The sequence below is a fragment of the Cuculus canorus genome, chromosome Z (assembly GCF_017976375.1).
Source record: "Cuculus canorus isolate bCucCan1 chromosome Z, bCucCan1.pri, whole genome shotgun sequence".
NCBI classification, from domain to species: domain Eukaryota; kingdom Metazoa; phylum Chordata; class Aves; order Cuculiformes; family Cuculidae; genus Cuculus; species Cuculus canorus.
Window position 1 is genome coordinate 65888658 of NC_071441.1, and position 17085 is coordinate 65905742.

General features: G+C 39.4%; 1 protein-coding gene across 6 annotated transcripts in view; it reads right to left on the bottom strand.

Moving 5' to 3' along the window:
* Positions 1-17085, bottom strand: part of RAI14 (retinoic acid induced 14) — an 84952-nt gene that overhangs the window by 24645 nt on the left and 43222 nt on the right. For all 6 annotated transcript variants that reach the window (XR_008447798.1, XM_054054312.1, XM_054054313.1 and 3 more), the window contains one exon: positions 11712-11842. Coding sequence is in view for 5 of the 6 variants with exons in the window: in XM_054054312.1 (XP_053910287.1) it covers positions 11712-11842 (131 nt within the window). In the remaining variant the exon portion in view is untranslated. The remainder of the gene's footprint in view (positions 1-11711; positions 11843-17085) is intronic.

The window sequence follows — 17085 nt, forward strand, 5'->3', positions numbered from 1 at the left end:
AGACAGGCAATTCACCAGCTATCTCCGTGAGAAAGAGACCCACGGATAACCTGGCTGATTGTCTGCATTGAGTTTTCACACACACTAGTGGCTGCACCTAGTTTACAGTGTATCCCTTAAAGCCTCAATTCCCACTTCAATTATAACAGCAACAATAAATGCATTAGATTATATTTGGGTTTTGATTGTTTTCCATCACAGGCTGAGTGGCAGAAGTGCTGGAGTGCCTGACACCGGACCTGGAGGAGTCCATGCTGCCATGGGAGCCGCATATTCTGTGCATTAAGGAAGAGGCTGCTGCTGCTGAGAAGCAAGATCAGTGTGCTCTCCTCTGGCACGTAGCACAATTATAGGTAATTAAAGAATACGGTTTACTTTCCTGAGCATGATCTGAGATACCATCAGCATAAAACTAAATATGAACATAAGCCTTTGAAACAAAACAAAACTTTGACACATCCTGAATCTAATTAATAGAAAAATTATCACCTTTAGAGTTAAAGATTGGGAAGGTCCCAGAATGGTCTTAAAACTGCAGGTGTTTTCTGCCTTTCTCTGCCAACCTGGACAGGGCTATCAGTAGTAACTGTTGCAGCAAGGACTACACTTCCACAAGCGGCAACTTTCTAGTCCTGCTTCTTCCTTGCATCAGCACATGTAGGTTGGTACTTGTGTGGCTGGTGCACTGGAACAGGGAACAAAACCAGATGAAAACCAAAGCTACCTTCCACTGTTTCATTACACAGTCAAAGGTGCATGTGCCCTGTCAATGCAAAGGAAGGAACAGTATGTAGAATTTCACCATAAGCCTAAAAACTAAGATTAAACCATGAATGTTTCCCTGTGAAAGTCACAGAATTTATATCTTTCCCTGACTGCATTATCAAGATATAGTCACTCATTCAAGAAGATGCAAGTCTTAGATCATTTAATAATGGAGGAACCATCCAGATGTTTGGCAAACTGCACCTTGAATCCTGTGTTCAGTTCTGGGCCCCTCACTCCAATAAGGATGTTGAAACTCTGGAGCGTCTCCAGAGAAGAGCAACGAAGCTGGGGAAGAGGCTGAAGAACAAGTCTTATGAGGAGCGGCTGAGGGAACTGGGGTTGTTTAGCCTGGAGAAGAGGAGGCTGAGGGGAGACCATATTGCTCTCTACAACTACCTGGAAGGAGGTTGTGGAGAGGAGGGAGCTGGCCTCTTCTCCCAGGTGTCAGGGGACAGGACAAGGGGGAATGGCCTCAAGCTGTGCCAGGGGAGGTTCAGGCTGGACATCAGAAAAAAATTTTTCACAGAAAGGGTCACTGGGCACTGTCAGAGGCTGCCCAGGGAGGGGGTTGAGTCACCATCCCTGGAGGTATTTAAAAGACGGGTGGATGAGATACTCAGGGACATGGTTTAGTGGTTGATAGGAATGGCTGGACTCAATGATCCAGGAGGTCTTTTCCAACCTAGTGATTCTGTTAAATCAGACTGTTATAAATGAAAATCAACTATTTACAGGTATCATTATCAATAGTTACTAGTTCTTCAGGTTTTGATTATTTTTTTTTTAAAACAAATAAAAGCCATAGCTTCATACTGCTTCTATTTCATCCCCTTCTAAGAGTAAATGTAACAAACATGGGTTTTCATTAAGTGCTGGCAGACCATGTCATGATCTTGTCACACATGCATGCAGCCACAAGAGTGCCAGAATCAGCTTAGGAAAAACAGGAAATACATTTTGTTTTCAAACCAGACTTGGCACCATTACAAACTTAGAACTCAGCATACTTAGTTTTCTAAGACATTCAATCAATGAGCTGCTACTGACATCTTCTCAAGTACAGGGAGACAAAGATTTTAAGTTTACATAGGCAGGTATGGATTTACTAGGAGATGTGGGAGATTTTCCCCTCTATCTCCCCCTTAGCACCGGCCACTGCTAAGTGAAGCAATGCACACAGCCTGTGTTCTCCTGTCTTCTGTGTAAACATGAGATGCCATCTGCCCTCCCCCAATACATACAAAACTCTCTGGCAAAACCCCTACATACCATTTCTGCAATAGCATATATTCTGGGACAGCTTTCAAAAAAAAAAAAGCCCTAAACAACGCAGTTTTTATATAAAGTTCCCAGCTTTGCCTCACAGCATAAAAGGTCTTGTTTCAATCACACACACCTCGAGCTATAGGAAATTAATAAAAGGAAAGCCTGCTGAATAGCTGTTTTCTTAATAGGAAAGAAGCCATTGCATCATGCAACACAGGAGCTGGCAAGCTACAGACTCCTGATTTTAGCCTTCAAACTCAGCAAAAATATCCACATAGCTGCTCTTCAGAGAGATTTCTGGGATCCCCAGCAGCTTTATATTTTTCATTCTCAGGTTGTGTTCCAGCAGTTCCATTTTCCTGCACAGTTTTCTTTGGCAACCAATGTCACCACATTACCACAAACTCCTACTTCAAGTCTGAAACGTATAAACTTTTCTTCTATGTACCATGAACTGTTAACCTAGGTGTTCACAATTTAGATTCATCATATGAAGTTTCCTGCAGAGTGTCCATTTTTTAAGTCCCTCCATAACTAACGTCAGCAAATTGCAACAGAGATTCCGCCAAGGGCAAGCACCGGGGCACTCCTAGGTGTTGACAGGAAGTCTGAAGTTTTGAAATACTACTTTTATTTTTGGTATTGTAGCATAGGAAAATGGACAAAGTATAAGGAACAATGAAGTCTCAAAAAGCTTAAGGAACATAGAAATGAGAGCAGTGTCGCTTGTGTCTCTAAGGCCAACTTCAGAGGAGCAGGAGAGATTCCTTCTGATAATTTCTTTAAAAAAAAATCCCACATCTAAAGCCCAAAGTAGTGCACAGTTAGCTTCTCAATATATATGCCTTCCAACAAAACATCTTTTTAGCACAGGGTGATAGCCCTGGGGATGCCATGGACACATCCATATCAAAATAACTTCCTCCTTGAATTAGATAAAACCAGCTAACCATCTGCTGAACCTTCTTGCAACGCCAGAACACAGTTCAGAGCTAAAACTAAGCCTAACAACGAGATCATGACTAGCACTTCCCTTAGCCTTCATCCTCCAACACAACCTGTGTAGTACTGCTGCCTATGTGCCAGCAAATGCTAATAACCACCTTAATACATGAAAAGTCATGGAACCAGAGCAAGGAAATCTCAAACCATGTTAGTGTAACAAGAGGCCAGGAAAAGGCTGGAAAGGCAGAGAACAACTGACTAAAAGTTAATCTAAAGAAAATACTTTTGTTGCATGAAAATCCAGCAAGGCTTAAGAACTGCATATAGTGCTCCAAGAACCAAAGAGCATGGACATCCTTATGTGACGTGATGCAGTTTCTGTGACTTTTACATTTAAAACACTTCAGATCTCTTCAGATTTGAAGCAACAGAACTATTTGGATAATTTTTTTTATTAAACTGTATGAAGTGAGCTTGTCTTATTTCACAGGGGAAATACAAACCAAGTGCAATAATAATACTCCTAGCGACTAATCTACTTGTAACACATTCTTCAGAGACCACTGGTTAAAATGACCTCTTAACATTTGTTTTTATGAACTCTTTAAATGAAAAAGGCAATATATTTTTATTTTGCATTTCAGAATAACTATACTACTAAAATTTCTCCATATTCTTGAAGAGAAGTAATGACTGGAATGTAGAGAAGTGCAGGGAAAGACAGCTTCAGAGCTTTCCTACATTTTCAAGTTAGTAATTTCCAAACACAGAAAGTACCTGTAAAGGAGGTAGCAGAAAAAGCAAAAGTGATATATATAAGCCCAAGAAATAAGCAGCCATCAGCCTAGACTACTGCCTGAAAGATCATTTAGAAGCTAAAGAAAATGAAACAAAGCCAATATTTGCACATTGCCCTGTTTCGGCTGTTCCCTTTCTCCTCCTAGATCATACATTTTTAAGCCAGTAGCAGCCAGTTGGTGTAATTAAAATCTACACATACAGTTCACATGATTGCATAAGTCTTTGAAAAACTTGTAAAACAACTGCAGCCCATTATGTAGATATAAATCTGAAAAACAACTTAGCCCTGTCCCCTCCAGCCTTAGCGAGCCCCGCTCTGGCCAGATCCACGAAAGGCACACTTCCCTTGTGCTCCCTTGCCAGCTCCAATAAGAGGAGTGCAAGGAGCACATACAGTGTTCCTGATGCTAAGAAGGGCACAAGGTTCTACCTCCACATAAACCAAGCTGCAGCTGCTTCCAAGCCGTGCATACAAAAAAATTCCAACCATCTAGGCTATGCTCCGATCCAAGCGCAACTGACAAACTTCTTGAAACTTGGCCAGATCTGGCAAAATCTGGGTATTTGGCAGCTCTGCAAATGAAACTGCTTTACAGGGAATTCCAGCAGCTGCCCGATGCTGCTATACAGGTTTGGCCGACTGTACTCATGAGCAGGATTGGAACGGGTGGCTCACAGGCTATCTGAACATGTGTACAAGGGCCCTTCTGAAGACTTGCTTTCTTCTGAGATGACAGCCCTACTAATAGATAATGAAATATAGCAGTTTATGAAGAACAGCCATCCTATCAGCCAGTGTGAAAAAGCAAGTATAAAACAGAACACACAAGCTGGCTCCTAGAAGAAACTACAGGCTGACTGTTTGAACTCTTGCTATCGCCTCAGGAAGTCCTGTGCATGTAAGATGCAAAACTCCTTGGGATGTTTCACAGTGCTTAAAGAACTTTATCTGAAATAGGGAGTTTGAGTAAGTGGAAATTCCTTATTTTACAATATAGGAATCACTAAAGATAGGAAATAAAAAGCTTCAGTTTTTCAGAAGTGAAGTTTAGGATCTTCATAATTGGAATCAAACCAAAGATAATTAATTTATTTCTTCAGAAGACAGCGTCTTTGCTTTTTTTTATTTTAGTAACATGAAGGTATAAAAATACTAGGATTTTATAAAAATTCAGTTTAAAAACACATATGGGAGAACCTGGATGCTTTTGATTTCAAGTTCTGCCAAAAGTATAGCTAAGAACTAAAAAACTGGATCATGATGTCTCCAAGTCTAAGTGAGCAGTCATGTACTCAAAACCATCAGAAACAGTCTATACAATTTGAGTCAGGGCCAGGAACTAACCACTAATATGAATTTCACTCCATGGATCTCATTTAGAAGCCTGCATGATTGTCAATACAGTAATGTTTGTATGAAATGTGAATTTTTTCATGTATTGCCAAATTCTGAAATCAAAGTGCAATATTGCTCATCCGCTACAGAGTTAAGAGCGCTTCCTTTTACTATACATTAACAATTTGCTCATACTCAACCTAACAAAGTTGATTAGCCCAGTTTAGTATCCTGGCAGAGGAGAGCTTTGCCCAACCATGCCCAGATGTTTCACTAAGACTTCTAAGTGATCTATGATCTGATGTAGAAAGCAAATTTTCAGGAAACTTAATGTCAACATCTTAATTATATCCATAATAATGCTGAGAAGGGGAACAAAAAGGAACAAAGAGGAGTTGAACCTGAGAGACCTTCAGGAAAGTTTCAAAGAGACAGAAGCTTTCCTAATGTCCCATCAAAATCAACTTTTCAAGACATTTTGGAAAAAGAACCAGATATCAGCCACCTGTTTGCTACAGATTAAACACAGGTGGAGAACACTGTGGTCTTCCTTATTTTGTCCATGCTCTGAAACCTAAACATTATTGTGCCCATCTGGACCATCATAAACTAAACACTGTGATAAAAGTAAACTATAAAATTATGTTCTGTCAGGAATTCTATCACTTCACTGAACCATAATAAAGTGCATTCCTGGAGAGGTGACAATCCTCAGGCACTAGACCTTTCTTGCAGCTCCTACTCTGCTACGATTTTCAAAAGACAGTATTCTAGTATGCTTTTCTGCTAAAGTTTTAAGGCAATTTTAAGAGATGATAGAGTCTGTACAAAAGAAACATCTTCTAGAGCACGGTGTTAGACAGAGGACCTCCAGAACATGCACAAGAAAAAAAATGTAGGAACTGCCTGAATTTCAAAAGTCTCCTGGAGAATTTATAGCAATTTGTAACCGAGAGAGGGCAGGCAATACCAATCTTTCTTCATTTCTTAGGCACTGGGCTCACCTGACTTCTTCAGTTTTGAAGATCAGCGTCTAAATAATTTTTCACAGTTTTCTTTCTCAACTAGAACAGTATAACGATTGTAGTATGTATTCTAACAATAGCTTTCCTTAAAGTAAATATTACTATGTATAAGGAAATACTCTCTCTCCTCTCTGACATAGATAAACTTTTTTGAACAGTGATGTTCTTCATACCACTTGCCCCACCTCCTTATACAATACGATCTGAAAACTAGAAGAGAAAAATGATTACTATGTACATTAGCAATATAAAGGATTTGAGGCTGAAGTATGCACCAGAATTTATTTTCAGTTCAGTCTCCAAGGGATGAAGTTTCTGATTCAAATGAAAATATGTATTTTTTATGAACTGCAATTGACATCAGTTTTGTGAAAGACTCCATAAAGAGTGCATTTGTGGAGGTTTCTAAAACATTTTTTGTAACATTCTCAGACTCATTTTATTAAACAAAGGCTTATTCAATAGCAGTTAAAATTTACAGAGACCTACTGTTTCATTAAATAGCCATAAGTATTTAATTCTAGTTCAGTACCTTGCAGAAACATGCAGACATGGCAGTGATGGACTGGCACACAGACAAAATAACTTTAGGACAGGGCACTGGTGCCATTTATACACTGTGAGTCCTTTCCAAAATTCTCCCTCTCTGCGCTCCCCTTCAGGAACAGCAGCAGCTTCTTAAACCAGCAGTCCATTTGAATACTTTTCCATGTGGAAAGTGAAGTACATGAATGAATCCTTTCCCCTTCTGAAAAGGCCCTCTCCGAAAATCCCTTTTTTGATAGTTTAAGTGGGATTTAAATAATCAAATTGTAAACTAGAAAGCACAGTTTTGTTGTTTACGGAAGCTGGACAAAAAAACCCCCAAACTCTCTCTGGCAGAACAAGATACAATGGCAGAGTCAGATTTCCAGACAGGTTCTATTACAAGTGTGCTTGGCAATAGTCTGTGCTGCGTAAGTGGGAGCAACACTGGGCCTGTGTCAACTTATGCCAAAGGCATGGCCTTAAAAATGATTTGTCTTTTATAGAAAGGACTGAATCAAAAGCATGGTGGTGGTGTGGAAAGACAGGCAAGTCTTAAAAAAATCATTTTATTACCCTAAAGATTTTTTTTAACTTTTTTTTTTTTAAGAAGCACTGCTGAGAAATTAAACTCCCTGATAAAAACTTGTAAATAGTACCTCTAAGAAATTTACTGGTACCCAGACCTCATTAATTTAAGCATTTCTATTTTATTGCACCAGGGCAAGCCATGAAGAACAGCATCTATAGGACAGAGGCAAAACGGGACATAGGAGAAATCTTGGTGGTTACGTCCAAAACTTAGACAGAGTTGGAAGATATCGTAGTAGGTCTCAATGGAATGACGCATCAAGTACTCAACAAGACAAACAGAAAATCCTGGGTCCTAGTCTTTGTTCCACTAGAGTTAAGCATTTTATTAAGAAGCCATTTCATTGTTAAACAAAAAAACTTAAGAAGTACCCCATTAAGCCTGAAAAAATAAGAGTCCTCTCCACTTTCTATTTAAAATAATGTAATAGTATGCAATATATACTATACTTCAAATATGTACTACACTTCAAATAAAGATCTGAGCAGTTCAGAGAATTTTGTTTGCAATGTTATCAACAAAAAGACAGAAAACCAAAAGGTCAGAAAAAACATATCATAACTACAAGGTAATAGACAATGACAGACCTAGCAAACCTGTACTGCAATATGTAATTGTTCTCCTTTTTTTTGCCTTCAAGCACATTCCAAAGTCTTTTATCTGATCATACACATTGTTATACAACTGAATCCATAATAATCTTCTGGTTAGTCACTTTCAGCCTAATTATGTAAACAAATTCATCAATATATGCTCCCAAGGATCAATAAGACACTCATCCAAAATGCCCCCTTTCCATGTGGCACTGGCTGGCCACTTTCTAAAACGTAACTAGTGAAATCTGAGCAGGATGGTGGCCGGTTGTCCCAAAAAGACCTCTCCAGGTTGCACCTTTCCCAGGATGAGAACCTCCCATGTCACAGATGGCATAGCTAAAAAACTAGTACCGTGCTTTTGCAGGTCATGAACAGACAACAGTGCTGGGCTGCAGCAGGGTCTATGCCTCTAAGCAGAGCTTCTGTGATCAGGCAAAACAGCTATTAGGCACACAGAATCACTGTGCAGGAACGAAGCCCTGGTATCACACTGCAAACACAGGAGAAACAAGCATACCTATATGGAAATGACGGCTGTACTTCGCTTTGCACACACTAAAAAAAGACTCCTAAGCAGGGAAAATGCAAGCAAGACACTGTCCATTATCAATAAGCTATACTGGAGAACAGTTCTGCATCATGATACTCTTTGGTAGCTATGTCTTTCCAGATCAATGTCACCGTTTCTACCTCTGTCAGTCTCTATCTTTCAAAACTGACACAAAAATAACCTGAGCAGGTCTGCCAAGTCTCCCAAAGCACTGGAAACAGAATGAGAGTTGACACATTCTATTTGCGTATCACAGCAACACTATTTTTCTTCTTTCTCTCTCAAGCTTTCTTTTAAATGACTACACAGAAATAACTAAAAACATAAATGACAATTAAATGAACACGTGGAACAAGCAGAAGCAGAGATCTTCATAGAACCACAGAACATCACGTTGGAAGCGACCTCAAAGATCACTTGTTTCAACTTTTCTTGGCAAAATCATCATCTAGACAAGATGTCCCAGCACCTGTCTTGCCGCATCTTAAAGCTGTTCAATGCTGGACAGTCCACCACTTCCCCAGAGAGACTATTCTAATGGCTCACTATTCTCATTAGGAAAAATCTTCCCCCTTTGTCCAATTGGAATCAGCCCAGCAGCAACCCATACCTATTACATCTCACCTCTTCCGTGTGATTCCTTGTAAAAAGGGAGCCTCCATCTTCTTTGTAACCACTCTTTAAATGCTGGAACACAGTGATAAGATCTCCCCTAACATGGCTTTTCTCAGGGCTGAACAAACCCAGTTCTCTCAGCCTTTCCTCATGTGGCAGGCTTCCCAGTCCCGTGGTCATCTTTGTGGCCCTTCTCTGGACCCTCCCCAGTCTGTCCACTCCTTTTTTGTACAGCAGGGACCAAAACTGAAAACAGGATTCCAGGTATGGCCTGTGAAGTGCTGAGTAGAGCAGGATAATGACTCCTTTATCTCTGCTGTTGATGCAGCCCATTAGGGTTTCTTCGAAGCAAACTGCTCACTCCTTTGAACTTGCTGTCCACCAGGAACCCCAGATCCCTTTCCACAAAGCCTCTCCTCAGCTCGGTAGACCCCAGCCTGTGCTGCTGCACTCTTGGATTATGTTCTCCAGGTTCAAGACCTTATACTTGTGCTTACTGAACTTTATAATGTTCTTGTTATCTCACTCTTCCAGCCTAACCAGGCCTTCCGGCACAGTGGCTCTCCCTTCCAAAGTGTCCACTTTCCCACCTTGGTATCATCAGCAAACTTTATCGGGGTACGCTTGATCCCATCATCCAGTTCATTTATGAAGATGCTAGAAAGTGTTGCACATAATATCCATCCTGGGGGGACCCCACTTATGATGGGTTGCCAGTTTGAATAACAGCTATTCACCACGACCCTCCAGGTATGGCTGGTCAGCCAATTCTTTCCAGTTACAGAAAGCAGCCTTGCAACAACATTCGCCAGCTCTCTTAACACCCTTGAGTGGATAATGTCAAGGTCCACTGCTTAGTAGGGCTCAAGTTCCTGTTACAGTTCACATACCAGCTCTTCCTGCACTGACGGTAGGTCTGTGTTTGCATTAACCTGGGGTTTTGGTCCCAAGGCCTGGGGCTCAACAGCGCCAGTAAAGACAGAAGTGAAGAAAGTGTCTAGAACCTCTGCGTTTTTAGTGTTGTTTGTGACCAATTCACCTCTCCTGTTTAACAGCCAGCCATTATTTTCCTTCTGTTTCTGTTTGTTGTTTACATACCTGAGGAACCCTTTCTTGTAGTTTTTGTCATCCCTTGCCCATTTAAATTAAAACTGAGCTTTTGCTTTTCTAACTGCATTAATTCACAATTGTTCCAAGCAATTAAAAGAAGTACTTCTATGTGCATTATGAGTAGCCGCATCATTAATATAAATATATGGTAACCAACTTCTTTGTAGTTGCAAATAAAGGAGAAAATAAAAGGACTTTTGTAGTATATTCCTGTAAAGCTGAAAGTCACGGCACCATATCCTTACAGTTACAACAATCCTGCTGCTTAGAGGTTAAGAGTCTTGTATATAGTTATTGGTAATTTCAGTCTTATTTGGTTCCCTAGAGAAATTTCAGATTCAAATTATATCTGAAACTTGCAAACTAGGTGTTACGCTTGATACAGTGCGGCCTAAGATTTAGTTCCGAAGTTATGTTGATTGTAAAAATACGTCATGCTAAGCAGAAATGTAATTCAGGAGATTCAATGGAAGCCATGCTTTCACTATGTTCAAAAGAAAAACGTGTATGCAAATTTTGAAATTAAAAACATATTAAAGCGTAGAGAAAGTCCACTTGAAGTAATCAGAAGACCTGGACTACTGCAGTAAGAAGTTACAGGTCACTATGAGTCACTGCCATCATTCAGTTTCCTCAGATATAGAGCAGAAGTAAAGCAGATGTAAGAAACCAAAACAGACCTAGCAAGCTCAGCGAGACTCAAACGTAACTCATAGGTAATCCATTAGAACTTATTATTTGGTATAAACTGACTTGCACCGCCTCTCCCAAGAATAGAAACTGTTTTCCTGTCTCCTCATCTATCCAGAATTTTATGAAGGCTTTGTTTCTGTTATGGGATGCCTACTTATCATTTATGCATTTAATCATCTTCCTGAGTCATAAGAAAGTAAGTTTAAGGATAGCAATCTCTTGGCTGTAGTTTTCTTACGGGAATCTTTTATCTTCCACAATTCAGAATGTTCACAGGAAAACAAAGGGAAGAATAGGAGAAGCAAAAGTTATATATTAAATATATTAAGACTGCAAAAGTTATCTTGTTCACATAAAACTTTTGTTGCCATGCTTTAATCAAAATAAGGAACAACTGCATGCATTATTAGCATCTGCAATATTTTTAAATCTCAGTCACCATAGCTCCAGTTCAAAACAACCCGTTAGAAAGAAAATTGGTCTTAATTTCTATGTCATTATACTAAAGTCTATGGGAAAAAATGGTCCCAAAGATTAATGTCTTTTGAAGTGTGCAAACTGCAGTACGCCATGAAATTCCCAAGTTCCAGAATACCTTGTCCTAAAACAGCACAAATCTACCCAGCAATCCAGATTCAAGTTATCATAAAGCTTGTTTGATTCTAAAATGACATTGTAAATGTAGATTCACAAATACAGGACATTTATACAAATAAATATATATAATACATATATATACACAAATATAATAATTGTGCTTCAGATGAAAAAGCAAACTTCATTGTCAGGATGGTCTCTGGTTCTCAATTCACGCGAGTGGCATGCAGATCCAAGGCTGGATTTTTTTCCCATCCCCTGTGCTTAAATCATAAATTTAAGTTGGACTTACGCAGTTCTGCCCTCACTGTCTTGTTTAGTGGCACTGGCTCCCTTTTTACCCAGCAATGAAGCCACTTTCTCAGGATCACCATTCTCCACTGCCTGCAGCAGTCGATCATCATTCTTATTCCACTCATTGATCTAGAGTTGAAAAAAAAAGAAGGGAGAAATATTATTAGTACCAGCACTGTGTCCAGGCTCTCCTGAATGATCCTGTTCACATTTATCACCACTGAAAGCTGAAAAAAAAGCCCAACACAAAGAAATGGCACAGAGAAAGCTGTATAAGAGGAATTTGCAAGCTGTGCGGCACAAGTTCCCAAGGACTTAATGGCTCAAGACAGGTCCCAAGCGATCACTGGAGATGACCTCTAACATTCAAACACTGTAGAAGAGGCGTACAGGTAAAAAATCCATTTGTTCTTTGTGTAGTTAAAAAAGTTCTCCTTCATTTGTCCAGTTGTGGTTTCTCTTTTGGATATGCACCAGTCCAGACCTTCATTGCGTACAACATGTGGATAAGCGAAGAGCTCCCTCAGCTGATTCACACCCTGCCACAGGCCAGACAAAACTTTCCATATTTAAGGCTTTTCCCAGCTCATACTTTGTAGAGAGTACTAGGTTGAGAGATTGCCCTTCGCAAACCGTAACTAGCTTTACTGAATTTTTATCCCTCACATTTGTCTTTAAAACAGGCAAATCAACCACTCAGATGGCACACCCCTAATGCTGCTGAAAGAAAAGATGACCGCCCCTCATTTAAATCTTTACAAACTGAATCTGCTAACTCTTTTGACTTCTTCTCGTGAGCTGAATCGGGAAAAAGACACTACTTCCTAACATGATCTACACAGACGTTTTTGCTCCTAGCTGAATGAAAACTTCAATTTGTCTTTGTTAGGACTCGTGAGGAAAAGTGTAGGAAGTGTGTACCGACACTAAGTAACTCCAGAGGCTGTGCACATTCCCAAAACCAGAATAGGAGAAAAGAGTTACAGGTTGCTATTTTTTTTAAAAAAAACAAATGAAAAAAAAAACCAAAACAAAACATGAAGGAGACTGCAGTCTGAGTGGAAGAGCAGGCGGCCTAAAAGACCACCACCTAGAATCGAGAGCATGAATGGCTGCTCTGCAAAGGAAGCGGCATGCAGAAGACGAAGAGCGGTTGCAGTCTTATGGCAGTGGTAGATGGCAAATGCACATCAAGCAGGTTGTATTCCTTCTTCTTACAGCACTGGAAAAAACCTTGGTAAACCCAAGAGCATTAATTACATCAGCAAAAATATTGTTTCCCCTAGCAATATCTAGACTCCGTAACAATGAACGGCCAGCCAAGCAGCAGGCTCCACCTAAAATGAAACTTGTTGTGTACTCTTCATTTGGGGAATTCCATGCTCTAAAGGAAGCCTCTCATTAAAAGCTGATGTTAAAAAATATATCCTAATGGTAAATAAAATCTATTAAAGTTAGCACTGTTTGACAGCATATTATGCCTTTCATTTTGGAGTTTGTCCTGTTCCTCTATTTTTTATTATTCAGTCATATCAGATATTTAAATATAGGATATTCGATGAATCACCCTTACCCACACATCACCAAGACAACCGTAAAGCATTGATAGAACCTAACTCCTGCACTTTTGTTTCTTTGTTTTAAATCTTGGAAAAGAAAAAAGGAGATGGCAGGTAACATGAAAATCTACACATCTGCCACACGTCTCACCCAATACTAACCCATACACTGAAAAAGAAATACAACACCTAATCTAAGATTTTCTTATGACCTGAAATGACCAGTTTACTTCTGAAACATGAAACAGAACAAGCTACAGGAAAATATTAAGATTATGGCCTGCTGAAAATCCTTTGCAGAACAGCTTTCGGAATAGCATTCAGCTTTTTAGTACAAAAATGACCACATCTTCCAGAAGCAGTTTCATTAATACTCCTTCAATAGTCAGCTATTAAATAGAAACATTATTGACATATAATCCAATCTACAGTATTCCGGTATAAGCAAGCAATTGCACTAATGCTGACTCCCAAGATAAAGCTAAGATCAAGAGTCAATTTCTCCTCTGAGAAGCTGCTGAGGTAACTATATTCCTGTCTATGATTACACTACCATTAACATCCCAGACCCAAGGGAAGCTTAACACAGCTGAGTCCCAAATTACGTCTCAGTATTTATTTAGTGTGGAAACTGCATCTAGGGGATATATAGTTATTGAATAGGGAAGCCTGGAGTGTTCTTAAAGGGATTCTGATATTCTAGAATGATGTCATGTTCATGCTAGCAGTAAAACATTTTATGACATATGGTATAGCCTCTTACAAGAATAGAGACTTTATCTATCTTTAATGCAGTTTTCAACCACACCCTTTTTGGTAACAAAAATATACACATACACACAAAACAACTGAAGATATAAAGATGCCGAATTTAAAAAATTGCTTCCTACTTACCTTTACAGCTAAACGGATTCCCTTGTATTTAAGAACTAAACTGAACTGAACTTGAACAAACTGTTGAGTAAAGCAGTTTCTCACAGGGACAACGGTCAGTTCTATAAGATTGATCTCAGTGTCAAGGAAAGGCTATCAGTGCACATTTCTTCATTTTTCACACTAAGCTGGTAATCCTTTTTCCTGCTTAGAGGAAAGTGGTAGAGGCTGAAGGTTAGGACAGAAGATTACTATTTGGTAATTTAGACCACTATTTTCAGTTTTATATCTAATAAGTGCCTCTTCTTCTAAGCACTGTGACTCAGAGTTGTTAAAGATGTGAATAATTCTAGACTGTCACATACCCAAACTACTTACATTAGTTCTTCCAATTGTATGTTTACAGATTTCCTTACTGATGTTATTAACATCTTTAACACGACTATACAAGCAATTTGTTGTGCTTCTGGGAAACAAAAGAATACACGTAGTTTCCCTTCATTGTTGTGCAGCAGTTACGCTCTTTTACAAACTCAAATATCTGTGCTCTACATAAGATGCTTAAAAGTCATTATATTGTATTGTTCATACGTACGATATGCATCTTTTCATCAAAGCAACAAAAATTTCATTCTAGGGCATCAATAAATTGTTGTCGTTATTGTGGAGGAGACATTCATTTTCCATTCAAGCTCTTTCAAAATTACATTTAACTATGATGCAAGTTACATAAATCTACTTATAGAATTTATTTTATTTTATAAATGGAATTAGGGATATATCTGTTCACAGAAAAACAACTATGCATGCATCAACTGTTGCTCAAGTATTCCTCTGACAGGATCGTGCTTCTTTCCCCCCCCAGTGTTCAAAACAGCAGCATTGTACAACACATTCCAGAAGTTAAAGGTACAGCTAATAAAATAAATGTCATGCAATTGCCAATCTCAAAAACATCCATTCCAACAGGGAATTTTAGCCCTACTACCCATTCTCTTCAGAGGAAAATAAAATTCCAGAATGAAAGAGAACATTTATGACACCCAGAAAACATTGTACCAAGGACTTAGCAAGCAAGTAGGAGGCATTTAAGTCAGCAGGATTCTCACAGTGCCTCAGGTAATTAAAAATTGCAAAGCCACTGATGCCTAGAGGGGATCAGAAAATACAGATCTCTGAAGAGAGATAGTGATTGTTGCATCACATACAACTTCCGAATCTCTTGTGATATTAGCCTGGTTTTACCCCACACACAAGTCACACTTATCATCAAGTCCCCACCAAAGACTGCGGAGATAATTTCTGGGATGATGCAAAATATGGGTAATTGCAGCTATGGTTAATATTGTCCTGTGTAAAAGCCACCTCAAACTACCATTTGTCATGCAGTACCAGCATTTGTTTCTCCTGCAAAAAATGCACAAGAGATACCATCTTCTACCAAGAGTAATAGAAGGACGGAGGTGGCCAGCATAACCGGAGACCTTAATTTCATCAACCTGCTGCATCAAGCTTCCTCCATCACAACCCCACAAACCAACCCATTCCACTTAGCCAGGCAGTACAAACATTTCTGTAAAGCTGCTTCTTCATCTGCCCCACTGCCACATCCTGCCACCTCCATCATAAGACTCCTCAGCACGTTCCCCTTGCTTTTATCTACACCCACCAACTTAGCTTTCACATTTCATCCAAGTACCACAATATCAATCACCAAATAGCCCTGGGAAAGTCTCAATCCTGTTACTAACACTGTTTCAGGTAGTCTAAATGAATGTCTCTTCTCACATAAGGCATGGCCAGACATGTAACGTTCTGAGCACATGTAACTGGGGCATATCAGATTGAACGTTAACACAGAGTAGCAGTAGGGTCTTCAGGAAAGTCTCTAGTATAGCACCAGAGAAAGAAAAACAGACTTGAGCAGCTAAGCAGGTACTTTTCATCAGCAATAAAGCTAAGCGTTTCAGTTTTTTGCTTTTGTGTTGACAGTGTTGCAGATATGCAAGTTACACAACCGAGTAGTACAGCATGACACATGGTGCCATACATGTAGCATGAAAATTAAAAAACCAAGCAGCTCAGTGTAAAGGTATGCACATGAATGTAATGAATTTGGAAGAATCTGATCCTGGAAAAGACTGCGCATGTGAGATTTCTTATCTTGACCTTCCTGCTTCTGTAGGCTACCTGCCAAACAGTTACCAACAGCCTTCCTTCAAACAATTAACATTCTGCAATAACAATGGTTTGTGAACACATGCAAAACTCAGCTGATGAAACACATTTCAGCTTCAGATAACAAAACCAGTACTAGGTACTTCTTCAGGTTTGGGGGGCAGTTGGTTGTTTGTTTGGCTTTGATAGTTTTTGAGTTGTTTGGGTTTTTTTTGTTTGTTTGTTTGTTTTTTAAAAACTCAAAACATTTATATACTCTTCAGTTTGGGTAGAAATAATGGGCATGGAAAGGAAAACTGAACAAAGTTCAAGAAGTGCAAGTTTTTTAATAAACCAAGAAATTTTAAATCACACCAGGGCACTGTTTGAACAAGGTTAACAGAATGAGGCAGAGGGCAGGAGAGAACCGATTGACTTGATTTACAGCATTAGTTTAGGATTAGTGATTAAAAAGGGCACAACACTCCAACAAAATGCAAAGTGCTCATGACCATGGCCAAGACAGGCTGAGCTCTCAAAAACGCAGCTCCATCAGCCACAGCCACACACACTTGCAGCACCAACTGGCAGTAACTATACAATTGTTGACCGCGTGTCTTGCCTAAGCTTTCTCCATGTACAGATTATTTCCTCTACAGACCTATAGATAATTCTACGGTTGCAAGACACCAATAAAGTAGTTACCATACTGTTGTGGCTCAAATTGCCCAGTAAACACCCTTCCTCACTGGAATTACACACAGTGTGTTGATAAGTTGACAG